The sequence below is a fragment of the Rissa tridactyla genome, chromosome 5 (assembly GCF_028500815.1).
Source record: "Rissa tridactyla isolate bRisTri1 chromosome 5, bRisTri1.patW.cur.20221130, whole genome shotgun sequence".
In the NCBI taxonomy this organism is placed as follows: Eukaryota; Metazoa; Chordata; class Aves; order Charadriiformes; family Laridae; genus Rissa; species Rissa tridactyla.
This window is the reverse complement of record NC_071470.1, coordinates 40,093,157-40,118,789: the sequence shown is the minus strand read 5'-3', so window position 1 is coordinate 40,118,789 and position 25,633 is coordinate 40,093,157. Positions and strand designations below refer to the sequence as shown.

At 42.1% G+C, this 25,633-nt stretch overlaps 1 protein-coding gene across 6 annotated transcripts in view; it reads right to left on the bottom strand.

Annotated features, from left to right (window-relative positions):
- Window positions 1-25,633, bottom strand: part of EXOC6B (exocyst complex component 6B) — a 316,092-nt gene that overhangs the window by 243,402 nt on the left and 47,057 nt on the right. For all 6 annotated transcript variants that reach the window (XM_054201919.1, XM_054201916.1, XM_054201917.1 and 3 more), the window contains exons 2-6: window positions 15,559-15,724; window positions 8,639-8,686; window positions 6,474-6,564; window positions 6,320-6,365; window positions 1,665-1,869 (exon numbers count right to left, since the gene is read on the bottom strand). In XM_054201919.1, coding sequence (XP_054057894.1) covers window positions 1,665-1,869; window positions 6,320-6,365; window positions 6,474-6,564; window positions 8,639-8,686; window positions 15,559-15,724 — 556 coding nt within the window. The remainder of the gene's footprint in view (window positions 1-1,664; window positions 1,870-6,319; window positions 6,366-6,473; window positions 6,565-8,638; window positions 8,687-15,558; window positions 15,725-25,633) is intronic.

Genomic DNA, 25,633 nt, shown 5'->3' with positions numbered 1-25,633 from the left:
TACAAAGATATCTCTAGTCAAAAGATAGCAAAGGAAACTATTTGAAATGATGGGGAATTTCAAAATTGGTCTGCCTAAGCAGCCACAGAAACAACAGGTGAACGTGCACATCTCCCACCCATCCAAGCATCGGCCATGGTGCCAAGAGGTTTAAATACAGCATCATGACAACAAAACTGGAAAATACAAGAAGAGGATGTAACATCTACATCCTTTTATGTCTCTATAATTGGTAAATATCCTTAATAGGATATAAAGAAGTTATTTATTTACTTAAAGCTGCATATTCGCTGCATTAATTGGGCACCAAAAGACAAATGAAACTCCTATTCCTTTCCAGCCATAGAGCCACAGGAACCATGGAAGAATTTAAAAAGTTTGGCTGCCATAATGAACAGAGCATTTTTTTTGTAAACAATTACTGTTTTAGAAATCACTCTATCAGGTAAATTCAGCGTAACAACACCTGTAGCCTTCCCAGACATCACCACCATGCACATTTGGCTCCATGACAGGATGTCTGAGTCACAGCGTCTTTCTGCAGATTCAGAAAGACTAGTTTGGTTCAATGCAACAACTAACAAAAAAGTCTGCTGAACCCTCAGGTGCAGAATGACATTTCTCCATAGCTCTATTACACAAAGTAAGGCTTGGTTTGTTTTCCAAAAATACTAGAAAGAAGTTGAAAACACAGTAAGGCGATGGATATACTGTAAATTAAATCAATTGATAGAAATCCTCAAGCTAGACCATTTTACAAAAAGGATAGCGTTTATATGACAGAAAATTGAACTTGCCTGTATCTCTAACTATAAACATAACAGCATAGTTTTATCATGTGAAAAATTATAGCAAGAGCCCTTCCCATAAATCAACACATCCAATCCATCAATCACTATCAGAGGAAGTAGTTTACTGCTCATGAAAGATAGTATTTCATTACTAGTGAATTTGAATTTCATCAAAGTAGCAACGTTCTTTTTAAGGGCCACTGTGAGCAACACTCCCTGGCTATGATAGGAAAAACTGTATTGAAATTCAAATCTAGAATATTAAAGAAGAGTGGGAAAAGGCCATTCCGTTTTAACACACACATGGGGATGTTCAGTTAATCAGGTTCATCTTTTACAGACATCAGCTGCTAGGCAAATGCAAGCAAGCCACAATGGACATTTACCCAGTATTTGCAAATCATTTCAAGATGCAAAAGAAATTAAGTTGCCGTCAGTGTGAACTTCTATTGCTTTACCCCAAACCTGGAAAATCAATACTGGTGTCTCTAGGCCTTCCAGTTGCCGCCAGGCACAGCAGCACAAATGCCCCTTTCCTGCTAAGCAGAAAACATGAGTCACACACCCCGACTGCACCTCCCAGGCTCTGGGCTACCAAGAGCCTACAGCAAAATAAAGGCAGGAGAGGATGACAACAAAAATGGTCCATCACCTTTCAACAGTATTAAAAAAAAAAAAAAAAAACACAGACGATAAACTCTAGTAGCAATCACAGAATGAAGAATCATTGCTTCACCTAGTAACAAAATTACTTCAATACTTAAAACTTAAGTTTACTGCCTTGGGATTGGAAAAATAAAACTTTGTTTAACACGACCGTGAATCACCCGTCTCTTCCCAAAAAGCCTCCCACATGTGTACACAAAGTCCTACCTGTTTCATTGCTGTCTCTCCAATCTTGTCAGAGTGCTTACGGATACTCTCTAGGAAATCCTTGAGGTCTGACATGGAAACTTCTTTGATCTCTTCACGCAGCTTTGGAATATTATCTACCATGATCTTGCAGAAACGGTAGTGGCTCACTTGGGGCAGGTATGTGTGCTCAAGGTGCTCAAGGGTCTTCAGCGCAGGGTAGTGTCTGGGGAAAGCAAGCAAGGCAGATGCAGAAAGAAGAACAGCTATTTCCACCCCATTTCCTCTCTAAAATGTGCATTAACTGCAAATAATTCAATGTATCTAAGAATCTCAACTCTGTTCAAAGGAACATAGACCTCAGCATCCAGGTCACCATAAATGCATCATTTTCCTTTTGAAACAGAGAGGCAGAGGAACTTGAAGAGTAGCAGCTCCTTACTCAAGAACTTCTATGTGCAGACAAGGACCAGCTGGGTGATAAGTGACCAGCATCAGCTGAGACCAGGAGCAGCTCTCACCCACAGTGAAGCTATTTGGGGCACCATAACACAGAGTGAAGAAAAAGTTGGCAACCACACAGAATATTGTTAGGTTATGTGAGAAAAAGCTTGGCCCCAAGCACACAGAGGAGCACAGAAGCACGATGGGTCATGGGAGAACACCAGAAAGACCCTGCACTGGTCTTCCCAGGAGAGCCATCAGACCTGTGGAAGGGGTGACACGCATCAAGGTGAGCGGGTCTCTGGAGCACCTCACATACCAAGGCACCTCTGACAGGTATGGGGCACATTATGGGATACAGCATTTGGGGATTTGCATCTCTAACTCTTTTCCTGGGTGCAGGACTCCCTGTTCTGGGTGCGTGTGTGTGTGCGCATCACCTTCATCCTGACCAGCTGGAGAGGGGATAGTACGATGCTGTTGGTGTTTGTGAGTGTGGAGTGTTTCTGCCTATTGATACACACAGACGGCCCTGTGCGTATACAGGCGTGCATGCTGCACGCGTGCATGCTGGGGAGCACACACTAAGCCTTGCTCCTGCTTGGACCCAGGGCATGGGGCTACAGCAGACTCCTCTCCTTCAGGCTTCTTGATTCAGCAATCCCAAACAGTGAGGTGCCATAAAACAGGAGCATGAAGACAGGAATACACCATAGACCGATAAACTAGTGCCTAACACATGTTAATACCTAGTATTTGCTACTAGCACAGATAGTTATTATTCTGCTGTAAGGATCTTGGACATAAGAGCTCTCCAACTTCTTTCCTATGTATTCAGACCCCACCTTCCTCCCAGCTGTTCAAAAACTGCTAAGCATCATTAAAAACACTTTCCACTCAGAGTACTTTTTATTTAGATAGCGGTGAAAATAATCTGGATACAAACCCCAGATAAGAGGTTCAACAGATATATTTTCTATAAAGCCCCTGCCTCTCCAGCAATTACTGTTGTGCAACTGGGATGTATGACCTTAGCAATGTTAAAAATAAATTTATAAGGTATATTCTTTTTAGAGTGGGGAAATAAGTTAAGATCAGGCCTTTGGTTGTAAGAACCCCAATGTTTCTTCCCCTGTGCACAATGCATGCCTTTATATTTTGGTCATGCCCAATGGCCTTAGGAAAGGTACCGTAAATATTATCCTACCTTTCTGCATAAAAGCAACCTTCATAGCCTGACAAAAGATGCTAAACGGGAAACTATTCTAAGCAAATCATTTTTCTCAAACACCTTCCCTCTTTTCCCTTTGGGAAGTGGGAGACTGTAGGATTTGCCTGTTCACTGGAATTCAGAGGCCCTCCTGAATGGCAGTGTAAAATGCAAGACTATTGTCCTCCTGGTGTGACCACAGATCTGGTGAAAGGTTAAAAAAATAACAATATCAGGCAACCACCTAGGAAGCATTAGCAGGGTCTATAAAAACATATTTGAGACTAACACCAGGTCACAGTCACCTCCAGGGTGAATTAAGGCAACTTCAGCTGACTATACCCATGGTTAATCCTACCCACAAGCACCTGCCACTTACACCTTGAATTTTGGGGGCAGAAAAAGTGTTTAGTCATAAGAAACGCATTAGCAGCACTGAAGAGAGACCTGTCACTCACATCCCCAATTCAAAATAATTCTTGCCTGAAATCCAGGCAGGTCGACAGTGGAGTTATTTTAACCAGAAGTGGCCTGTCCTGTTCCCAACACCAGAAGTCAAAAGGATTAACCATATAACCCAGCCGGTGTTTACACTACAGTGAGGTATGAAAAACTATTTGCAATAAAATGCAAGCCTCTCTGGAGAGAAACTTAAGAGGGCACAGAAAGCCAGAAATTAAACCAGAGGAATAAACACACATTGGGGGGTTTGTTATATTTCAGGGCATTGTTTGTTGAACTAGAAGCAGTGAAAAGGTGGCTGGGGGGGATAGCGTGCAGTCATCAATGGGTCCCCAGTTGCCTGTCAAATACACATGGGGGCAGAGGAAAGCTCAACGCTGTTCTTGCCTGAGATGTGCAGAGGTGAGCAATTCTTGTGGCTGAAGTACTGCTGCCTCAATGCAGATTGCATCCCTTATGTTAATGCCTGTTATCAGCCACCCAGAAGGGCCGTGTCCTTGCCCAGCTCTGTACCCCCAGGACCACTGAACCAGTAAAATGGGAGCACCGGCCAAGAGGGGGAAGTAGCACTTCAATAAAGCAGAGTCAGAGATGGCTGCTTTTTTTTTTTGCCTTTTTTTTTTTTTTTCCTTCTTTAGAAATACACATCCCCTGCTTAGGTGGGTACAGCTCTACAGAGGCTACAAGCAGTATGAGGCGTTCTCATTTCTTACTGCTTGGAGACTGTATGGTATGACAAGTGACCCAGGGGTAAAAAAAGACTCATCCATCCAGAGTCCTGCAGAAAGCAGGGGGCACCTTCTCATCACTTTCCAACAAGTAGCCACATATGTCCCAGCTGTTGGAAAAAAGCTCTTTCTGTCCTTTCCTTAAATTCTAGACAACAGCAGACAAAACATTTCTCTCCATCTCTTCTCTCTGCTGGTTGCACTCACTCCTCTGGGTTCCGACCATACCTCAGTCCCCATCTGCAGCTCCAGTTAATGGCCACAATTTCTGCATTTGATAAATGCCTGCATTCGGTTTATAAACATCACACAGCAAACAGCACATAACTCCTTTGCCTACCTTGGGGGAGTTGCGTTTATTCACCCTGAATGCAAAACCTGTAACTCTAAGACTGTGTACCCAAAACCCAAGACTCCTGCTAGTAACAAACCCCCTTGATGGCTATCATGAAATGATACATAAGTGAGACCGGGTGCGGACATAAAAATATTAAATATCTTGTGTTGCGTTTGGTGAATGAAGCCATCAAATCCAGACAAAGAAAGAAGGAACAAAAAAAAAACCACCCTTAAGTGTTCAGATTTTCCTTAAATGTGGCTTTCAACTTCTGTTTGTTTCAAAATGAACCAATCCACGGGACGGGGTGGGGGGGGGGGGGGGGGGGGCGGGGGGACGGAAAAGAAGATGCAATTCTTAGAAGCAGACCCTGGAAACACTATCCAGAGCAAGGGAATCAAGCAGCATGTGGATTCCCTTCAAAAGTTCACAGCATTGATCAGCTCCAGCTCCCTGCCCCACATCTGTCAACGGATAAGCCCCTTGCTGTTCCTATAAACAGACTAAAAACAGTTGGACAAACTATACACTGCCCTATTCTGTACTGAGCCATCCTGAGAAAGAGGGAGCAAGCTTTGTGAACAGCTAAATAAACTCTTTATAACTCCTCCGGCCAGCCCAACTTTCAGGAGTAACATTTATCTATTTACCCAAGGCTCTTGTGTCCAAGGACCACAGAGATGAGCAGAGGCAGGAGAGTAAGTGTAAAAATACGCCCATCCAATTAGTTATCGCCTTGTTCAAAACATCTGGTTTCTTCTGTATTGTTTCTATGATGGATGGCAGGCACAAAACAGGCATCGGATCTGATTGGGCTCCCTGCATGGCATTCAGCTGGAGACTGCCATGTTTTCAGCTGACCTCCTTCCTGCAGCTGCTCTTTGCCCAATTTGCCACCCCCAAGGCTACAATGTGCCTCCAAAGTCCCATGCTGCTTAAACAAACTGTCCCCCAGGATCCCAGCCATGCAGATGTCCCGGACCATGGTGGTTTAATCCTTCAGCATCACAACAGATGCAGGGTGGGAAAAATCCTAGATTTACAGCTCATGATTTCTGAGACAAAGTCCTTGTAGCTCAGCTCACTAACAATTATTTCCACCACAAAATAAGCCGTATGCCTCCTCACCAAATTATATCAGTTTTTATATTATGATATTCATAGAATGAAACGTAGTTAATAACACATAAGTACCAAGTCATGCATTGATTGCATATATCGTAACAGTGCGCTTCCATGGAAAAAAAAAGTGAACATACTCCTAAATTAAAAAGCCTAACACAAAACAAAATTAAGAGCCTGCTGCAATCCTGGTTCCAGGCTGCACTGCAGGAGGCTGAGCAGGACTGTGAAGATACCAGCCAGAAATCAGATAAATTAACTTGGAAAGGCTGATTTTGAAGTCTCAAGTTTTGAGAACCTCTTTAATTTATCTGGCACCAAAAGGGTGCTTTTCAACTCTTCCAATATAAACATCAATCTATACAAAATTTACCTTTTAGATTTCATTTGCTCTCGTAGTTTGCTGTACATCTCCAGGACTAGAAAGAGAAGGAAAAAACAAAAGCATTGAGACACAAGCACAAAGCAAAGAGATGCTAATTAAAATAAACAGCTATACAAATAAAGAGCAATTTCAGATTCCTCACCAGGAAGACACAGTGTTAGCTTATCAACCGTCGCTGAAATATTTCTCTGTTGTAATCGGCATTGCTTCAGCTCTTCCATTGCTATTATCAACTTTGGAAAGGAAAAAAAAAGTTTCACTAAGAACAGTAAACAGAGCAGAGAGGATATAAACTGCTTTACACTTGTCATGACCATCCAAACAGTAGGCTGGCAACAAAGCCTACTCTGATAACCGGAGAGCTCACCGAGCACTGAAGAGCATTGCTGAAGTAGGGAGGACAGGCAGCTTCAGGTTGTTTAATCGAGTAACAGAAGCATTCCCTAGCCTATTTCAAATAAGCAAGCAGCAAAACCAAAGCCATCAAAATACCAGCCTTGTAGCACGTCCTGTGAATTCCAAAAATTATTTCCCCTTCCCATTTTATTCATCTCTTCCCTACTCCCTCTCCAAGCTACTCTTTTCTAGTTCTTCTCAAAGACAGGATGTGGCCGCTTGCTCCCAGGGGGATTCTTACCATCACAAACTAACAAGGATTTTTAAATGCCCAGTCTCCAGCAGAAAAACCTGTGCATCTGCACAAGGGCAAAACAAAGATCGGTCATCGCATATTAAAGAAAACTCTTTGGTTTCTTTTTTTCCAAAAGGCCAGGTCGTGGATTTGTCCTCTAGAGTACCAGCTTATCTCCACAGTGCCACACTGAGTTTGCAAAGTCCTTTTGAAATCCCAGACTATTCTACTCTTGGAGGTGAATCCTCTGTTCAGGAGAACACAGAGGTATGTTTATTTGATTCAGGAGGGAAGCTGCATCACCTCCTCCCCAAAGGGCATTTTTATCTTTAATCTTTATTAGAATAATTGGTCTGATGCAGTCCAACATGCGGATTTTTCTTCTTTGTTCTTCAAACACAGTGTAGCTGACTGAAATAGCAATGCCTGCATGTACTTTCAGCAAAATGAAGTCTGGGAGGGCAGTAAAAAGGAAAATAGAAACACTGCAAAGAATAGATTTATATGGAATATGGGCAAAGCAATGTGAGGAGGACCGTCCCTGGGAGTTCTCACACATCTTCATCTTAGGCACTTGAAAAACAAACACCAGTGCCTTCACACATACTCATCTCTGAAGTTCTCCCAGTCTGTTAATGCTCCCTTATGATGAAGGGACAGAAGAATGAATGTGGTTAGAGGCACATCACATACAAGACATGCTCAATCACTTCCTTTTCTCCATGCCTTGATGCCTCTACCCATGCAGCTCAAAAGCCATCCTGACTTTAATTGCTGCTGTACTGCACTGTGAGGCGGGAGCCAGACTCCAGCTCATATTCATAGAATCATAGAATGGTTTGGGTTAGAAGGGATTGTCAAAGATCATCTAGTTCAACCACCCTGCCATGGGCAGGGACGCTTTCCACTAGACCACCCCCACAATAAAAAAAAAATATCTTCCTTATGTCTAGTCTAAACCTACCCTCTTTCAATTTAAAACCATTGCTCTTTGTCCTGTCACTGCAAGCCCTAACAAGAAGTCTCTCTCCATCTGTCTTACAAGCCCCCTTTAAGCACTGAAAGGCTGCAACAAGGTCTCCCCAGAGCCTTTTCTTCTCCAGGCTGAACAACCCCAACTCTACCAGCCTTTCCTCATAACAGAGGTGGTTCCAACTCTCTGACCATCTTCATGGCCTCCTCTCAACAGGCTCCAACAGGTCCACATCTTTCCTGTACTGAGGGCTCCAGAGCTGGATGCAGTACTCCAGGTGGGGTCTCAGTGCAGAGCAGAGGGGCAGAATCACCTCCCTCAACCTGCTGGACACACTGCTTTGGATGCAGTACTGTTATGAACTATCCCATTCACGCCACTCAGGACTGCAGGAGCAAGCCCACAACCTGATTATTGTTGCTTCAAGTCCCTCCTGCTTCCCAGGCTTTGCCTTCCACTAGCTTTCAATCCACAAGCAGTAAAAAAGAAAAATCACTTCCCAACACTCTCACACAACTCATCTTTCATGAAGAAAAGCAAAATACAGGAAAAAGAATCAATACACGCTTTGATACCAATGACATGTATGCTATTAGTTAATGCTGGACAGTTATTGATGCTCCATGTAATTTGCCACTAGCTAGCACAGTCAAATAATGGAAAAGCAAAAAAAAAAAAAATAATGAATGAATGTGGCACTTACTTCCTTTCCTTCATTCTGCAGCTTTCTGTTTGTGTCCGTCACTTGATTCTGCAGGGACATTGGGGAAAAAAAGACAAAGCATGTCTACATGTAAATCAGGACAATGTTTTTCACAAAAAAAAGAAATCATACATAAACACCACCACTTTTCACACAACCTTCTCTTGCATGGCATAAAACAGTTTATTAGCTGATTTAATAGCCATTGCCATTCTGGCACACAGGACGCCCGCCAACAGCCACACAGCAAATACCAAGGATGCCACAAAAGGATTTTCTTCCCCTGTTACTAGAGAAAAGTAAAAGGCAGCAGGATTTAATACTGTTGCATGGCAGCCTCAAAAAGCTACAGTTCTAATGGATCAAATTTTGTAGTAGATGCTCACATGCATTCTCATCTTAAAGCTATTTTATGTGAGTGGTAGAGGTAGGACATAAGCCTCATGGAATTAAACATTCCATCCCCAACACAAAATAGATTACAATTAGGTTTTAACTCATTAATATCACAGCAAGAAAAGAAGTCTTCAATGTGGGCTTTACCTATAAGGTTCAAATATTTTCTTTTAGATCTTCAGATGCATCTCCCACTCCCCATACCATTCTCCTCCTAGCTGGTATAAAAAAGGCATGTATTTTCTTTACTAAACCATCTTTCTGTATTATCCTATCAACCTGGGGCTCACAGTTCAAAAATTTCCAACTTTGCAAACTTGGCAGTTCCCTGGATAGCAAGATCTCAGCCCTTTACGGCTCTAGGCTTTAGTTCAACTCAGTAAAAACACACATGAGAACAAAGCTAAATTTTAGACTTGTCGGGATAGAAAATAAGCAGCTTACACATTATTTAGACAACAAGTAGAAAGACGACCTTGGGAATTCTCCTGTATACTCATTCAAGTTCAGACAGGACAAGGCTTATAAATACAGATACCATCTTCTACAGACCAGCTGGGATAGCTGAAGAAAATTACGCAAAGTTTCAAGTAAACATGCCCAGCTTCAGGTCTTTAGCAAAAGCAGCCAATTATAAAGGTAAATACCATCAGAGAAGGACTGCTCAGAGTTCAGGTGCTTCATGTCAGTCTGAGACTAACATGCCATAAAATTATTTTTATTTTCCCATAGAATACTCTTTTCACAGCTACTAAAGATGTAAATATTCATTTCCAGCTTCATCTCTGTAAGATGTCTCAGAGGTTTCTAGTTTTACAGTCTTACTATACAGTGGAAGCTGCTTCTGGACTTCAGCCGGCATCATCAAATTTTATGAACTAATTCCTGTGTGTTTTCAGGAGTTCTGTTCATTCTACAGGCAAAATCAGTAACAGAGCTTGGACAAAAGCATGAGTTGTGACACGGAGCTCTCAAAGTATGTTCAGGAGCCTAAGATCACACAAACCAACTTAAGATCTTTGTTTCCTGACGCTTTTCAACAATTGCGGAAACAAGCTGAATTTTTAATGAATTTATCACCACTTAAGGAACATCACTCGTTGATGTTTTCCAATTATCCAACAGAATGTGGATGGTGCACAGAGCAGCAGCAATAACAGAGCAAAGCAGGACAAGCTTCATAGTGGCTTCAGAAGGTAGCAGCCATCTTTCTCCTTTTTGAACACACTGTGAGGCTCCCAGTTCAGATAGGAGGGGAGTTCTGTATTAATATATACAAAATTGATTCAGGATCCAATTTGTTTCCTGCAGACTATTGAAAGATACTGGGCAACAATGATTTCCCAGACTGGCCCAAATTTCAACGAGAGGTCTCACACCAAGAGGCTGGTGTTGCTTCAACGAGCAGAGACATCCAGCCTCGCAGGCTTCCTTTTATTTTAACACTGTCCGTGCTGGTTTTGAAACTTACCGTGATGTAAGAAGAGGAGTCATCCCATGATCTCCTCACACACAATTTCTCTATAGCATCTGCATCATATTGCTCCCCCTTCTGCAGTAGCTTCAGCTCTCCTGGCTGCTTGCCCCGTGCAAAAACTGCTCATTTCCTTTATGATGTATTGAGATTTTACGAGCAAGAGCACAGCATCTCTTCCAAAGATTATTTTATTTGCTTATATCCTGAAAATCCCACCAGGAAAAAGGAATCCATGTAGGGTAATTTAAAACTGCTCCTAAAAATAATGCCAAGGCTGTACTAGTCTTCTGTTAAAATTACATATCAATCCCAGCTAAAGCAAAAAGTAAGAGTATATTCTGTCCTTGCACACTACGAGTTTTCAGGGGGTGGAGGGTTGTGTTTTGTTTTGTTCTTAAGGTCTACATCCACACATTGAAAAAAATAGATGATTATTTATATAGACTCTCTGTAGACACATTGAAGCTTTTCAGACGAAGAGATTTTATAATCTAAGACAGATGCACAGCAAGGGGGGACAGACAACAGGTGGGCACATGTGAAGAACGAGACAATGGGATCACACAAGGGGCTTACGGGATGCTCAAGTTGTTAGTTCATTCATCTATATATGGAACATGTGGTATGGAGCAGGGCTTTGGTTTGGGGGTTTTTAAACATCACTCTGCTGTAATTTAGAGAGCGTCAGAGTGATGAGAGAGAGGAGCAAAGGGCACTGGAGAGGAATCCTGGGAATGGACCTGAAGTACACCATTGTGACCCTGCACAGCAGGGCTGATTCCATCCCTCTGTCCAACACCCACCTACCGCTGATTTTCACCCTCCTTAAGAAGGGGAGGGTGACTGTGAAACAATCCTTAAAGTTGGCAATTTATGAACTTCCCAATCTGGAGGGTGCACCCAAAGACCAGGTTCATTATCCACCACTACAGTCATTCTCCCTCCATTTATCTAACTCCTGTGGGAATCCACTGTACAATCGTTGCACTTTTAGGTCACTGCTGCATCCCGGGGCAGCGAGATTCCCCGCTTGGTTTCACACAGGTGAAGGTGAGCTTCCCTTCACTCTAAGCTTCTCAGTTTTAGTAGATCTGCCTTCACCTGAATGCAGTAAGCAATAAAAAAAAAAAAATGCTTCCTATTCATGTTCGCCCCCACACACACACTCATAACTTCACAGATCTTATGACTGTACAGAGCAGAATGGCACATGTTGGAAGAGATTAGAATTGCAGATGGCTTTTCAGAGAAAAGCCTTTTTATTAATTGCCATTCAATAGTGGCAAGTGTGAAGTGCTAAACTTGGGCAGAGATAACCAGCCACATAAAAGAGCACAACAAATGATTCAACAGTAGCTCTTCAAAAATGGACCCAGTGACTGATCACAGTACAAACTGAAGAACAGCCAATGCTATGCTTTTACCAAGAAGGCAAGCATCACATGAGTATGCATGAACAAAATCCTATAACACACCTGAAATAACCCTTCTACAGCATTTCACTGGTGACTGATTGCCTTCCTCAGCTTAGAAACCACACTTATCACCAAAAAAAACCCACGCCAAACCATGCCAATTGGAAGGACTTCAGAGTAGGAAAGTAAAAATGGTGAGATGCCTAGAAAGCACGACCCTGTACGATGGATTGGGGCTACCCATCATACAGAGGACAAGACCAGAGAAGAGCACTCCTACAACCTCCAACTTCTAGAAGACTACTGCAAAATCAAGAAGGAATAATCTCTCTTTTGTGCTTGACAGGTCAAGAAGTAGTAGACCTAAAAAAGACTTTTCAACTATGTAGCCTGAGTTTCCTAGAGAAGGAAGGACAGCAGTATCTGGGGGAGGGGCTAACATTAGAAGAGGTTAGATAAAAAATTATTAGGAATGACACAGCTGAAGAACTTCTTGCTTAAGAGAAAAAAGATAGACTAGGTGACTTCCTGAGGTTGCCAGCAGCCCTGGGACTCTGTGATCCTTTTCCCTTTGCACCTCAAGTTGTGTTTTCCAAGTTGAACCATCCTAATGATCTATCTTTGACCTATTATCCTAACCATCTATCTTTGACCTTTTAATTTCCACTGGAACCTTTATGAGATGGGACAGCCCGACTGGTACATGGTTTCCAAGACCCAACAGTACTGTGCATTCATAGGTTTGATAACAGCTCAACACCACACTGTTCACTTCCTAATGAGGAAAAACATTTGTGCAGTACAAGACACGAAAATGTTGAAGATGTGCAACACACACAAAAAAAAAAGCTAAAGCAACAAGACTTTCCTTGGAAACCCTATAAAAAATTAAGAGTAAAGAGAATTGCCATGGTGAAGCTATATAGTTTAAAAAAAAAATAAGCAAATGCAAAAAAAGTTTTGGTTTAAAAAAAGTCTTATGGTTTAAATATCATCCAAATTAAGGAGACACCTCTTAAAATGTATCCCATGGATTTTTAATTAACTTACTTTTTTATCCATACATAGATAATTAATCAGTGACCCAGCATCTCTTGAAAACAACACAACATTGCCTAGTGCAGAAATTTATTGCAGAGCTGCTCTTCTAATTGAGAAGATGAAGTTCCCAGTTCAGTGCTAGCACTTCACAGCGCACAAAAGCAGTACAAAAAGTTTAGCCACACGGCCCTGATCGGGTTTTAAATTGACTTGGGGAAACTGAAAATACAGCATTACAGTAGAGGGGGAAGAGGGCAGCTGTGCTACACACAAATGGGGGAAGATAATGCATCCAGCTCATACTTACCATGTGCACTATTAAAATAATGAACGTTGATATTTCTTCAAGCATGATATTATACAAAATACCCCAAGGCTAGAAGCACACGAGTGAAGATACATACTAGCGATGCAAGACGGAGGGCATTTATTTTATTGCTGGTTGCACGTATGTTCAAAGACCAGCACTATTGAGAAAAAGACCAAGACCAAATAGAGAATGAATAGCTGGAACAAAACCACTCTCACCACTGGACCCACGGATGATTCCCCAGGGAAACCCTTACAAAGAGGGCTCAGTATTTCTCAAATAAGTTTCTGTGTATATTTTTCCCATGTGCTGTTTTATAGATCACATAGTAATGGAAATCAAGAGAGATCCTGAGGGTACAGAGATGGACTTCACAGTGCGCCACCAACAAAGTAGCTGTTTGTAGAATGGGAAACAGCAACGAGCATTTGCAAACAAACAATGTGGAATTCTTGGCTAGAAACAATAGCTTAAAAAACTAAAAAAATACTTCTTTCATGGTATTTCCAATGGCCTCATCCTGCAATCAACTGCTGGATGACTCCTTGCCATGAAAAATGCCATTGTAGTAATATGGGTGCTTCTGGTGTCAGGACACCCCCACATGAAGGTGTTCCTGTAAGCATGTGTCCGTTTGTAGCATGGAGACCCTCTGTAAAGCTAGAAGCGTGCCAGGAAACGCCAGAGGAGAGGTAGCTTCAAATGAATAAATAAATGAAAAGCAGTAGTCAGCACACTAAATCTAGAGTTCTTCCTTCTTTTCCAGAAAACTTGCTTTTCTGAGATATTTTTCCCCCCTTATTTATAACTTCATCTTTTCTAAATGCCCATTGAACAGTCTCCCACACTCCTTGACCCCCAGAGAAAGGTCCTTCTCAACAGGTCCGACTCCACTCAGCCAGAAGATGTGCTGCACTGGTCTCTGGAGACAGTCTACACCTTTTTGGGTGCCACACAACTCAGACCAATTCACTAAGGGACTGTTCTGGGAGGTCGCTTTTGGTTTTCAAATCAAGGTCGCATCTTGCTGCTGCAGCAAGGGATGGCACAGCAGTCTCCCCTATCTCTGTTCTAAATTGTGTAGGAAAATAAGGAAGGCTCTCTGACCTCTGACACCAATTAAGTTATTGCTGTGCTTTTTTTTTTTTTTTTTTTAAATATGCTCCAAATTGTGCAATACTTGTATTTTAAGGCACAGTAGCCAATCTTCAACTACAAGCCTGCCTGGCCTCCTACACGTAGGAACACCTCCAACCTCTAGGTCTTTTTTCTCCACAGAAACCTGCCTAGTTTCCTTCCCACCATTTACCCACATTCTGATCCTACTAATGGCTTTTTCCACATACTACTAAACACAGTTTTTCAAGAAATAGGTAAATCCCGCCTTTCTCTCATCTTTCTGCACAGCTTTTTTTTTTTTTTCCTGCACAGGCCACAATATTCGGAAAGACCATTCCTACCTCTAACCGTTTTACTTTCTACATTCCCAGCTCTAACCATTTTACCTTCTATAGTTAAGCCAACTAAAACTGGAGATGCTACTGAAAAAGAATCAAGCTGTGTGTTTGTTTACACAGTCTTTCAATATTTAGTGAAATTAGTAATTATTTTTCACTACAGCTCCTGCTTACACCTGAACCCCTGACAATGCTCTGATGTTCATTTGCTTTATAAATATTAACATTTCACTTGCCAACATTGGGCAGACACCTCATGACTGTAGAGTCAGATCTGCATCAGACCTTTTGGTGATTTGTCTCAGACACAACACTACCTGTAATGAGAATTCAATGCCAGATGAGGCACTAGGACAGGTGCTGCTACAGCAGACGTACTTCTGACCGTAGAGCTTATTTTTGCCTAAGAAATTGGTATATCAGGAAAAGCACGTCTCCTAATGCAAAACAGACTTAGCTTTAAACTTTCTAGTGCTTTTAACATACCACACTGTTCCAGTTTACCCAAATAACTGTCAAACTTCAAATGACTAACCTGTTGCTCCAGGAAGAATGAAGATATATATGTTTTAATTTTTTTATTTTTATATATTGTTATTTTATATATTTATATATTTTTTTATTTTTTAAGTTTTTTTATTTTTGTCTAGAGCAGAGATGCTCTAGACAAAAGAAGAAAAGGAAACATTCACGTGGTTTCACAGAATCCCAGAGCTGTTGAGGTTTGAAGGTCCAACCTGAGGTAATCTGGTCCAAGCCCCCTGCTCAAGCAGAGACACCTAGAACTAGATGCCCAGGACCACGTCTAGACGGCTTCCTCTTACCTTCAGTTTTTGAGCTTCTCCTCTAACTTTCAGCAGCTCCGTGATGGAGTCCACAAAGCCCTGGTAATGGAAGTTGCACATTTTCTCAATCTCACGATCATGGTTTCTGATTCGTGCTTCTAGTTTTTCCATGAAACGACCGTGTTCTTCTCCATCATAGACAGACCTAAAAAGATGATGTCAACATTGGTCAAGATTCCTATATCTGTTACTGTCATTACTTACAAGAAACATCCAAAATATGAGCTTTAAAAAAAACCCTCCTGTGATAAAGGGATAGTTCTGCTTTTTATTTGTATACACTAGGCACCAAACTCAGGTTTGAAAAATCTTTCTGTTCCAGCCCTTCTTTTTCCACCTGTCAAACACCAGCTTGATGTTCCCTCAGAGACTGCAATGCAGCCGACCCAGCACTGAATGATCTCAAACAAAGTCTTCATGCTCTTAGTGATCAGAAATGGCTGAGTTCTATCTGCTATCATATGCTGTAATGCTGAGCACTCCTCTTGGGCAATTTTCTGGATGTTCTTTGGCCTTCAAGGGTAAAAGCTACAATGGAAAACTATCACTTCTACAGCTGACAAAATCCGTTTCCCTTCCCACCCCCAGCTTTGCCAACACAGTTAGCCCTGTTGCTGAAAGGTTAACACAGCTGAAGACTATCTTCGATGGAGGCGTCCCTATCAGTTTGGGTAGTGTACACCATGCAAGCTGCAGGTAATGAGTAATCTTTGGTACAACCAGACAAAAATACTAGTGTTAAATGTAAGGGTGGAAGTTAAAAAAAGTCTATTCTTCATATTTTCTTAAATTCCTCCCAACTTGGAAGAGAAGCTTGAACTGCCACGTTAAAACACTTTTTGTTCTGTCCATTACCCACACACGCTGTCTGGTAATGATGATTATTTCCAACCACTTTGTAAAGCAGCCTAGAAGGCGACTCTCTCATCTGCAGAAAGAGACACTGTGCAGAAGCAATAGATCATGACTGCAAAATAAGCAAATGTTACTTTAGGAGAGGGATTGTGTCACACCCTGAAGTGATATGGGATTTTTAGGGTGTTGTTTTCTTGGTTTTTTTTAAATAAACATAGATAATTTCTACAGAGTGTGGAAATCACAACCTCAGACTTGTCTTTGTGAAGTTTTAGTATTTTGAGGAGCAGTGCTAATTCCTAAACCTGAATTCTCTCCCGGTCCAAAAAAACTAAGTACATAGTGAGCATTATGGGGTCTGAGCTTGTACAGTGTCAGAAAGAAAGGCTAAATTAATTATACACTGGGGTCCATGCAAAAATTACAGATAAAAGATGGGGAATGACAAAGCTGTAACAAGCTATAAGAATTAAAAAAAAAAAAAATTACTAATCGCAGCAGGGACAAGCAACACTTCAGAAAGAACCAGAAGTAGATGAATCCAACTGGACAAGTTACATCTTTCTGCCTGATGTGATCCTCCAGTGTGATCTGTGTTCACAAGTCACTTTGGAGAATCCCACCTCTGCAATCCACAAAGGTCTCAAAGAATACAAAAAATACGAAGACAGGAACAAAGATGAAGGAAATCTATTTAATTATCATGCTTTAAAATCTGCCCTGGCAATTTCAATTAAACAGTTTCAGTAAATCATTCTCATTGGCAAACAAAAATGCCAAATATTTATAAGCCTATTTAAAACTTAATGTAAAATAACACAGTCACAAAAAGTAGAAGTCTTCAAAGGTGACCATATCACCTTCTTTATTTCAAGCTAGAAGCTGGTTGGTGCTAAAGGTGAAAAAGAGATATAACTTCCTAAAATTATATGAATGCCACCACTAGCATCCTCACAGCTTAGCAGAATTTTGCTGGTAAAACATGAAAGTTGGAGACAGAGTGCCATCTAGTGCTGCACAGCCTCTTTGCAGGGTCCCTCATGAAACTCAACCAGGCACCCCTGCTCTAACAAACACCTAACTCAAAGATAACTCCCATACAATAAGAAAATAAGATTAGGCAAATTGTGTTTTCATTCAAGTATAAATTTTAAAAAAATAATTAAAAAAAACCAACCCACACACCAACCAGTAATTACGGGTGCCAAATAAATGCGTTTCCATTCAAAGGAAAATACTGTCGGCGTTTACAGAGGCATCTATCAATGGCAGGAGCGGGGTGGGGAAGTCTCAGAATTACAAACTCTAGCCAAAGTTTCCTTTGGAGATGGCTAACCTAAGACATAATGGCCCAATGACTAAAACACTTTTTTTTTTTAGCCAAACTCTAGCATAAAAAACAAACAAACAAAAAAAAACCAGTGACAGGCAGCAACGAAAACAGCATCTTAAATGTTGTCTCTAAACATATTTAAACAAACTCTGTATCTTCCCTTTTGAGCTCTCCTATTCACCTACAACCCTCCCTCCAATACAGAACCAGCACCATTAACTTCCACCCTCCCTCTAACACAAGGAAATGGACAACAGCCAAGCAAAGTCCCAGACCAAATCTCAACACGTTCCAAAGTTGCAGGATGTCAACTCTAAAGTTACGGGATATCAAGTTCCTGCTCTGTATTGAACACCATCATACAAGCAGACTACAGTGACTATGCAGTAACTCTTAGCTCAAAATAAACCATGTAGGGACTCGGTTCGATTGCAAGAAGAACAAATTTATCCCCTGCAATCAGGTCGTGTCCCAGACTCTACCATCATCATCTTTGGTTCCTTGACTCTGGTAGAGATCCACCTTCCACATCTGTTCTTGCCAGTACCCAAGGTACAGCATTACTCTTGGAAAACTACCCTTGTGATCCCATATCCTTGACCTTTGTGCACTGTTACCTACCTAGCAATTGACAGCTTTCTCAAGACCAACTCTGGTTCTCACCTGATTCACTCAACTGAGCACCTTCATTATGTGTTTCTTCCTTTTCAGGAATACCACATCTGGGACGTTGTATTTTCCACTTCTTGCCTACCAAACCTTCAGGACACCCACTGCCGTGTTCCGGATCTACAGGGTCTCTCCAGCTCTACCTCATTTCTTCTGCACATACACTCTGCTCCTACTAACATCTCTCCTAGTTCAAACACTAATTATAGGCTGATCTAGATCTTCAGTTAACTGTTCTCAAGTGACTAGTAATTCAGAAGACATTAGAAGGTGATGCACAAAAAGATTTCTAGAAAGAATAGAATCTTACATGTATATTTATACCCACTAATAATTTATACCCACGACAGCACATAATGCAAAAATAAAGAAAGGAAAACAAAAATAAAAATTAGAATTGGTTTGGGCTGCTCACTCTCTTGGTTCTAAGTAACAAATCACTGTGACAATGCTATAGAAAATGATCCTTGAGGCTGCTTTTTTTTTTTCCTTTGCTATAAAAAATTGCTGGTCAGATAGCTTTAGTAATAAGCCTCCCCCACAAAAATCCATTTGATTAAAAAAGTCTGAGAAAGAGTGGTCTGTCCTGCATGCACTTATCTTCTAACTCCAGAGCAGGCTGTAATTCTCCAATTGAAGACTATGCTTAGTGACAGATCTGTCTGGTTTATATTTTTTAAGTACACTCACTAAACAAAACCATTTAAGATGACTTTAAAAAGTTCTTGGATTGTATTGTTAGGTTTCACAATTTCTGCATTCATTAAAAAAAAAAACTACTTTTTTTTTTTTCTCTCAAAAGGTCAACTGGAAAAATCTTTCCAGGAAAGCCATAACAGGAAAATGCATCAGGAGTTTCCATTTGCAGCCTTACATTATTGCAGAGTTTATCGCTCAAAACAGGGGCAACCAAACCTGGCCCACACTAAGCAGCCAAACCATTAACAACAGGTATGGCGTAGACATGGACTTGTGGCACAGCCGGATGCTCAGGTGCCTTTTCCATTTTCCAAGTGTCAGAAAGTGACTGGCAGCTCACGCAGAAGCACAACATGTTGATGGGGAACGTGTCACACCTTCATCCTCACCCCAGCATCCCAGAGCCTCACTCAACTCTGCCTGTATTCAGCCCCCACATTGCACTGGATACTCTACTGCATTTTCCATCGCTTCTTCATCCACAAGAGCAAAAAATGGTGAAAGGGCAGAGGTTTGGAGAATCCAGCCCAAGAGAAGACTGAAAGAAACAAGTCCAGCTACCAATCTCCTTAAAACATGCTCAGAAGCAGGACATCTTGGGTTCTGCCATGAAGCACCAACACAATTTATGTTCTCTCCAGCCATGCTGTAGACACTTCATCTGGCTGTTCTCAGGCTGGCAGGTCCTGTACCAGACACCACATACACACTGAAAAAATTCCAGAGGAGCTTAAAGTTATTGCACATGTATAAATTAATGCTAGAAAATATTTAGGAACTAGCTTTGCAAGTCCTTCCTATGTCTCATGCTCAACTGGTTAACAAGAGGGTTTCAGGCAGCCTCAGAGAAGGCCAAGCCGCGAGGCTGATCCTGCAACTTCATGCTCAATGAGAGCTGCCTGCAGGACAGGGACTCAGAAGCAACCTAAATAAATTCAGCTGAAAGTACAGAGGAGGGAAATCTCTAGGGGTGAAATGAGAGAGATCTGGAACAATGCAAGGAGGACATTCTGGGGACAGTGGAACAGAAGTGACTTGCTTTTGTTTTCAATTAATAAGTGGAACAAATTCCTGAGTCTGTTGTGGACTTCAATTTTATTTTATTTTTTTCCCCTTTAAACTTCTGTAGTGGTTTTAATCCCTGAGAAACATTTTCTTCTCATTAAGCTACATAAAAGCATTAGCAGTTTGTTTAATCTTATTCTAACTTTTGTAATAAACAAATTAACTACTGAGCAATGCAAAAAAAAAAAATTTCAAGAGTGGTGCAACAGCTTCATGGAAAAAAGGTCAAAGAAAGTTTGCAAGACTAATACCTGTTTAACATCTTAACTGTCAGAGTTCACAGCTTCAAACTTGTGCTTCACAAAGTTTATCCGTGTACTGACACAGCATTAGTAAGCTGTACTCCAAAGACACCCCCCTTTGTGTATTACACCTGAAATTACCTCAGTGGAAAAGCAAGTGTAGAATTTGTTTCTTGTTTTCATTCTGCTAATTAAACAGAATTCAAGACCATTCTGTTTTGCCATATCACCCACATAGGTTTACATTTATGTCATGAATACCGAGAAAGAAGCAACTTTTTCTCCTTTTTGTAGAAGTATAAAATGATTAATTATAAATATTTTTTGTTATTATACTTTAGAAAGCATTCACATATGTACTTTTCCTACTGAGACCCACTTATCTTGCACACCCCACCATCATATTTTCAGTCTACAAAAGAAATCATTCCGATCACTAAAACTCAGAAAAATATCAGCAATACCCCATTATCACAAGATCCTGGAGTAGGCAACAAAGGAGTTTCTGAAGAGCACCACTATATTATTCAGTAGGATAACCCTGGTCTCATAGCTGGGAACACCTTGATTTCAGCAAGGTTCTGGCATGGACCCGGTGGGTATTCTCACAAGCACTCCCGGAGGAAAGCTGCACAGAAAATTACTATAAACCACATGAGTATGCTACACAAAAACCATCCTAAAAACTATGTTACTTGTCAATGACTGGCCTCAACCAGAAGGAGCTTTTCAACAGGGCTTCCACATGCATTTGTTCTGGGCCTGGTTTTCTTCAGCGGTTTTATTAGCAAATTGGAAAATATAATGCAAGCTGTACTTTCGAAATATGTTGGTAACACCAGAGTGAAGGGAGTCACAAGCCTTCTGGAAAGCAGCAGCCAAACACCTCGAGAAACTGGAAGTGTTTCCAGAAGTCAAGAAGGATGAAGGTCAATCAAGGCAAGCGCATGGTAGTGGTCCAAGGAAAGGTCAAAATCAGCAGCACAAGGGGACCAGATAGGAGGCAAGACAGACCACAAAACCCACACCAGCAACCTGCCACGGCACCACAGACAAAAGCAGATTGATTTGCAAAGAGCTAGGGTAGATTTTGTGATTATATGTAACTGAAAATAGTCAAGGCCCTGGAAGAAACCACCCTGGGACATTGGAAACCCCATTCATCAGAGTTTAAAAGTAAGTTGAACAGATGTTTGTTTAAGTACAGGCAGAGGATTTGATGCTACCCCAGTGGGAACTGGCTGCAGGACCTCAGGCAGCACCACCAGTATCAGGGGTGGTAGAGCAGTTCAGCAACAGTTAAAATACCTTCTGCTTATTTTATTTTTTATTTTCGTTTTTTTTAAAGCAGGGTCAAACAATTGGAAGCTTACAGAACCTCAGCTGTTATCCCTGTTCCACACTGAACTGCCAGAGACCAGAGCAGAGCACAGACAGGAGCATAAGTCCAACCTCACGCCGCCTGCACCCAAACCCAAGAAAGCCATTTCAGCCTCACCAGAGAAATACACTATAAACTCTAGACTACTAACAGAATACACCCAAATAGACTGAGAAAGAGCCAAATTAAAACATGATTTATCATGCAGAGGCACCTGCTACAGCAGCACCCTGGAAGACACCATTGCAAGCAACAGGCAGTATGTAGGTATAGCATCATGAAAACAGAACAAAAAACATTGTGCGAAAACAAAGTAGGGAATATTATTAATATCCAAAATTCTTGTCTTTTGGAAAGTATCTTTTATATTACAGCCTTTTTTTAATATTACATCCTTTATCAGCACCACACCATATGCGAGCTCTAGTCACACCTGAGCCCAGACATTTCATTTGCAGAACAAAAGACTCTACCACTCCCAACATCAGTGCAGTAATGAAAAATTTAGAAGACCGGAACACCAGGACAAGGCAACAGGCACAAACCACCCTACAAAGCCACTGCCAGACTGAAAAGTCCACCTGAACCACCAAATTCCAGAAAGGGTCAACTTCTGTGTTTCAGTACATACCTACATACTGCAGGAGAGAGAAGAGAGGGGAAGAAGTGGTTTCTAAACTAGATACAAGACACCAATGTTTTGGTGTAAATTATTCCTTTCTTAAGAAACTTTTAATACCCTCTCACGATTCAATATAAAAGCTATAAGATCAAGATAAAACCACACACATCACCTCATCTTTTTCAGAGAGAATACAAAAGACTGCAGTTTGGCCACATCTCACTCCCCACTCCCAAAGCCCTGTGAGATGAAGACTATCTCCATCACAAGGGTGACACTTTTGGAGACAAGTGCTTTCTACTGGACGCCACTCTTCTATTGCTGTGCTATTTACCCTATCAGCAACACAAGGAGAAAACGAACACTTGACATTGAAGAAAGGCAGTCTCCCAAAGCATCCACAAATCCGATTACTGATAACAGAATATCATTTTTACGAACTTTACAGAATTAATATTTTAGCCGCCACATCTATAAAAGCAGATTAGATTACACAGAAAATTTTTAATATCTATACTTGCTGTGTTATTGTCCAATAACAGGTTTTTTTCCTACCAAAGTTCATTTTGTTGTCTTATGCATTGTTTAAACAAGTTGATTTTTTTTTTGGGGGGGGGGGGGGGGGGGGGGGGGGGGGGTAAATTCTTGGCTTTAAGTCTTGGACCCTCCTTTCAGCTGTGAAGCAATGTTGTCATAACATCCAACAGAGGCACAACAAATCCTCAAGACATGCATGATATTAAAAGCACTGCATTATAACACTATGCAAAGCGCATTAAAATTGACAGCAGCGTGATTGGTAACTTCCATGCTCGAAGCATGCATACCAGCGCCTGTGCAAGAGGACTGGGGCAGCAACGCCAGCCAGCACGACACACGGGCTCGGGTGTTGCTCATGCATAGCCTTAGAGACCAAAGCAGCAGCTTCACTGCCTCCATCACCTCCACGGGCGGTAAGGCATACGGCAAACAGCACTCAGCACAGACGTCCCTGCCTGGCAGCGTGTGGTGCTCAGCAGCGCCAGGTTCCAGCTCCTTTCCTCTTGCAGAAGAATATGGTTCATTATCAAGGTCAACTCAAGGTCTCACTCAGAGGCAAAAGTTGAACGAGATGGCACAATTCAGCTCTTCGCTGCCAATTCATTGTGTTGAGAAGTTCCTGACTTTCAACAGCAGACAGATTTGTGCTCTGCACGCAGCTTTGCCAGTGGAAAATAGCTTTCTGCCAGCTCATACTCCTGTCCCATTAAGAACAACTGCTTTCTTGCTTCAGCCCTTATACTCTTTCCTGCACCACCAGCACCCCAAATAAGAGTGAAGCTACTTTTAAACATTTTGCAACCTTGATCGATTTAATCAAGCTAGATTAGAAGTAGCCACACAAGTGGCTCCAGAAGGAAACTATGCAACAGGGACTTCTGGCAGACACAAGCATCTTGCTGACCCAATTTCAGCACAGCCCTGAGCTAGAGAAAGCTCACTCTCATTTACAGACTAATAATTGCTTTCTAAAACTCATGTGCAAGTCTCAGATTAGAAAATACCTAAATATAGATGCCTAGCACCCTTTGAGACACCTACCTAGGGCATGTCAACCTGGCATAGGACCCACAAAGGACCAGTGCTTTTTCAGAGATGCAGCTGGAAGCCAGACAAGACACATCCCAGCATCACAAGCAGCACTAGGTTACTCTGTTTCTGTGGCCGAGTCACTCCCCACCTGCGTTAGCTCAGTTGAAGAAAGAGATGCCCTTTTGTTCAGTTTGAGAAGAGCCAGGTCACAAACCCACAGTTACACGTGCCAAAAAGCAGAGATTCTGAGGGTACTGAGAGAGCTGGTAGAAGTGCTCACCAAGCCACTTTCCATCATTTATCAGCAGTCCTGGCTAACTGGGGAGGTTCTAGTTGACTGGAGATTAGGAAATGCAACACTCATCTACAAGAAGGGACAGAAGGAGGATCCATGGAACCACAGGCCTATCAGCCTGACCTTAGGGCTGGGGAAGGTTATGGGGCAGACCATCTCGAGTATCATCACACAGCACATGCAGGGCTATCAGGACCAGTCAGCATGGGTTTATGAAAGGCAGGTCCTGCTTGTCTAACCCTATCTCCTTCTATGACAAGGTGACCCACTTAGTGGATGATGGAAAGGCTGTGAATGTTGTCTACCTAGACTTTAGTAAAGCCTTTGACACTGTTTCCCACAGCATTCTCCTGGAGAAACTGTCTGCTCATGGCTTGGATGGGTATACTCTTCACTGGATGAAAAACCGGCTGGATGACTGGGCCCAAAGAGTTGTGGTGAATGGAGTTAACTCCAGTTGGCAGCTGGTCACAAGTGGTGTTCTCCAGGGCTCAGTACTGGTGCCAGTTCTGTTTAATATCTTTAGCAATGACCTGGATGAGGGGATCGAGTGCACCCTCAGTAAGTCTGCAGATGACACCAAGTTAGGTGGGACTGCTGATCTGCTTGAGGGTAGGATGGCTCTACAGAGGGTTCTGGACTGGCTGGATCGGTTCAACAACACCAAGTGCTGAGTCCTGCACTTGGGTCACAATAACCCCGTGCAATGCTACAGGCTTGGGGAAGAGTGGCTGGAAAGCTGCCCATCAGAAAAGGACCTGGGGACAATAGCTGGCTGAATATGAGCCAGCAGTGTGCCCAGGTGGCCAAGAAGGCCAATAGCATCCTGTCTCATATCAGACACAGTGTGGCCAGCAGGACTAAGGAAGTAATTGTCCCCCTGTACTGGGCACTGGTGAGGCCACACCTCGAGGACTGCATTCAGTGTGGGGCCCCTCACTACAAGACAGACATTAAGGTGCTAGAGCATGTCCAAAGTAGGGCAAGGAAGCTGGTGAAAGGTCTAGAGAACAAGTCTTATGGGGAGAAAAGGGGTCTCACGGGAAACCTTATCACTCTGTACAACTACATGAAAGGAGGTTGTAGCGAGGTGGAGGTCGGCCTCTTCTCCCAAGTAACAAGCAATAGGACAAGATGAAACAGCCTCCAAGTTGCACCAGGGGAGGTTTAGATTCAATATTAGGAAAAATTTCTTCACAGAAAGGGTTACCACACACTGGAACGGGCTACCCAGGGAAGAGGTCGATTCACCATCCCTGGAGGTATTTAGAAGATGTGGCACTTATGGACACAGTTTAGTGGTGAACTTGGCACTGTTAGG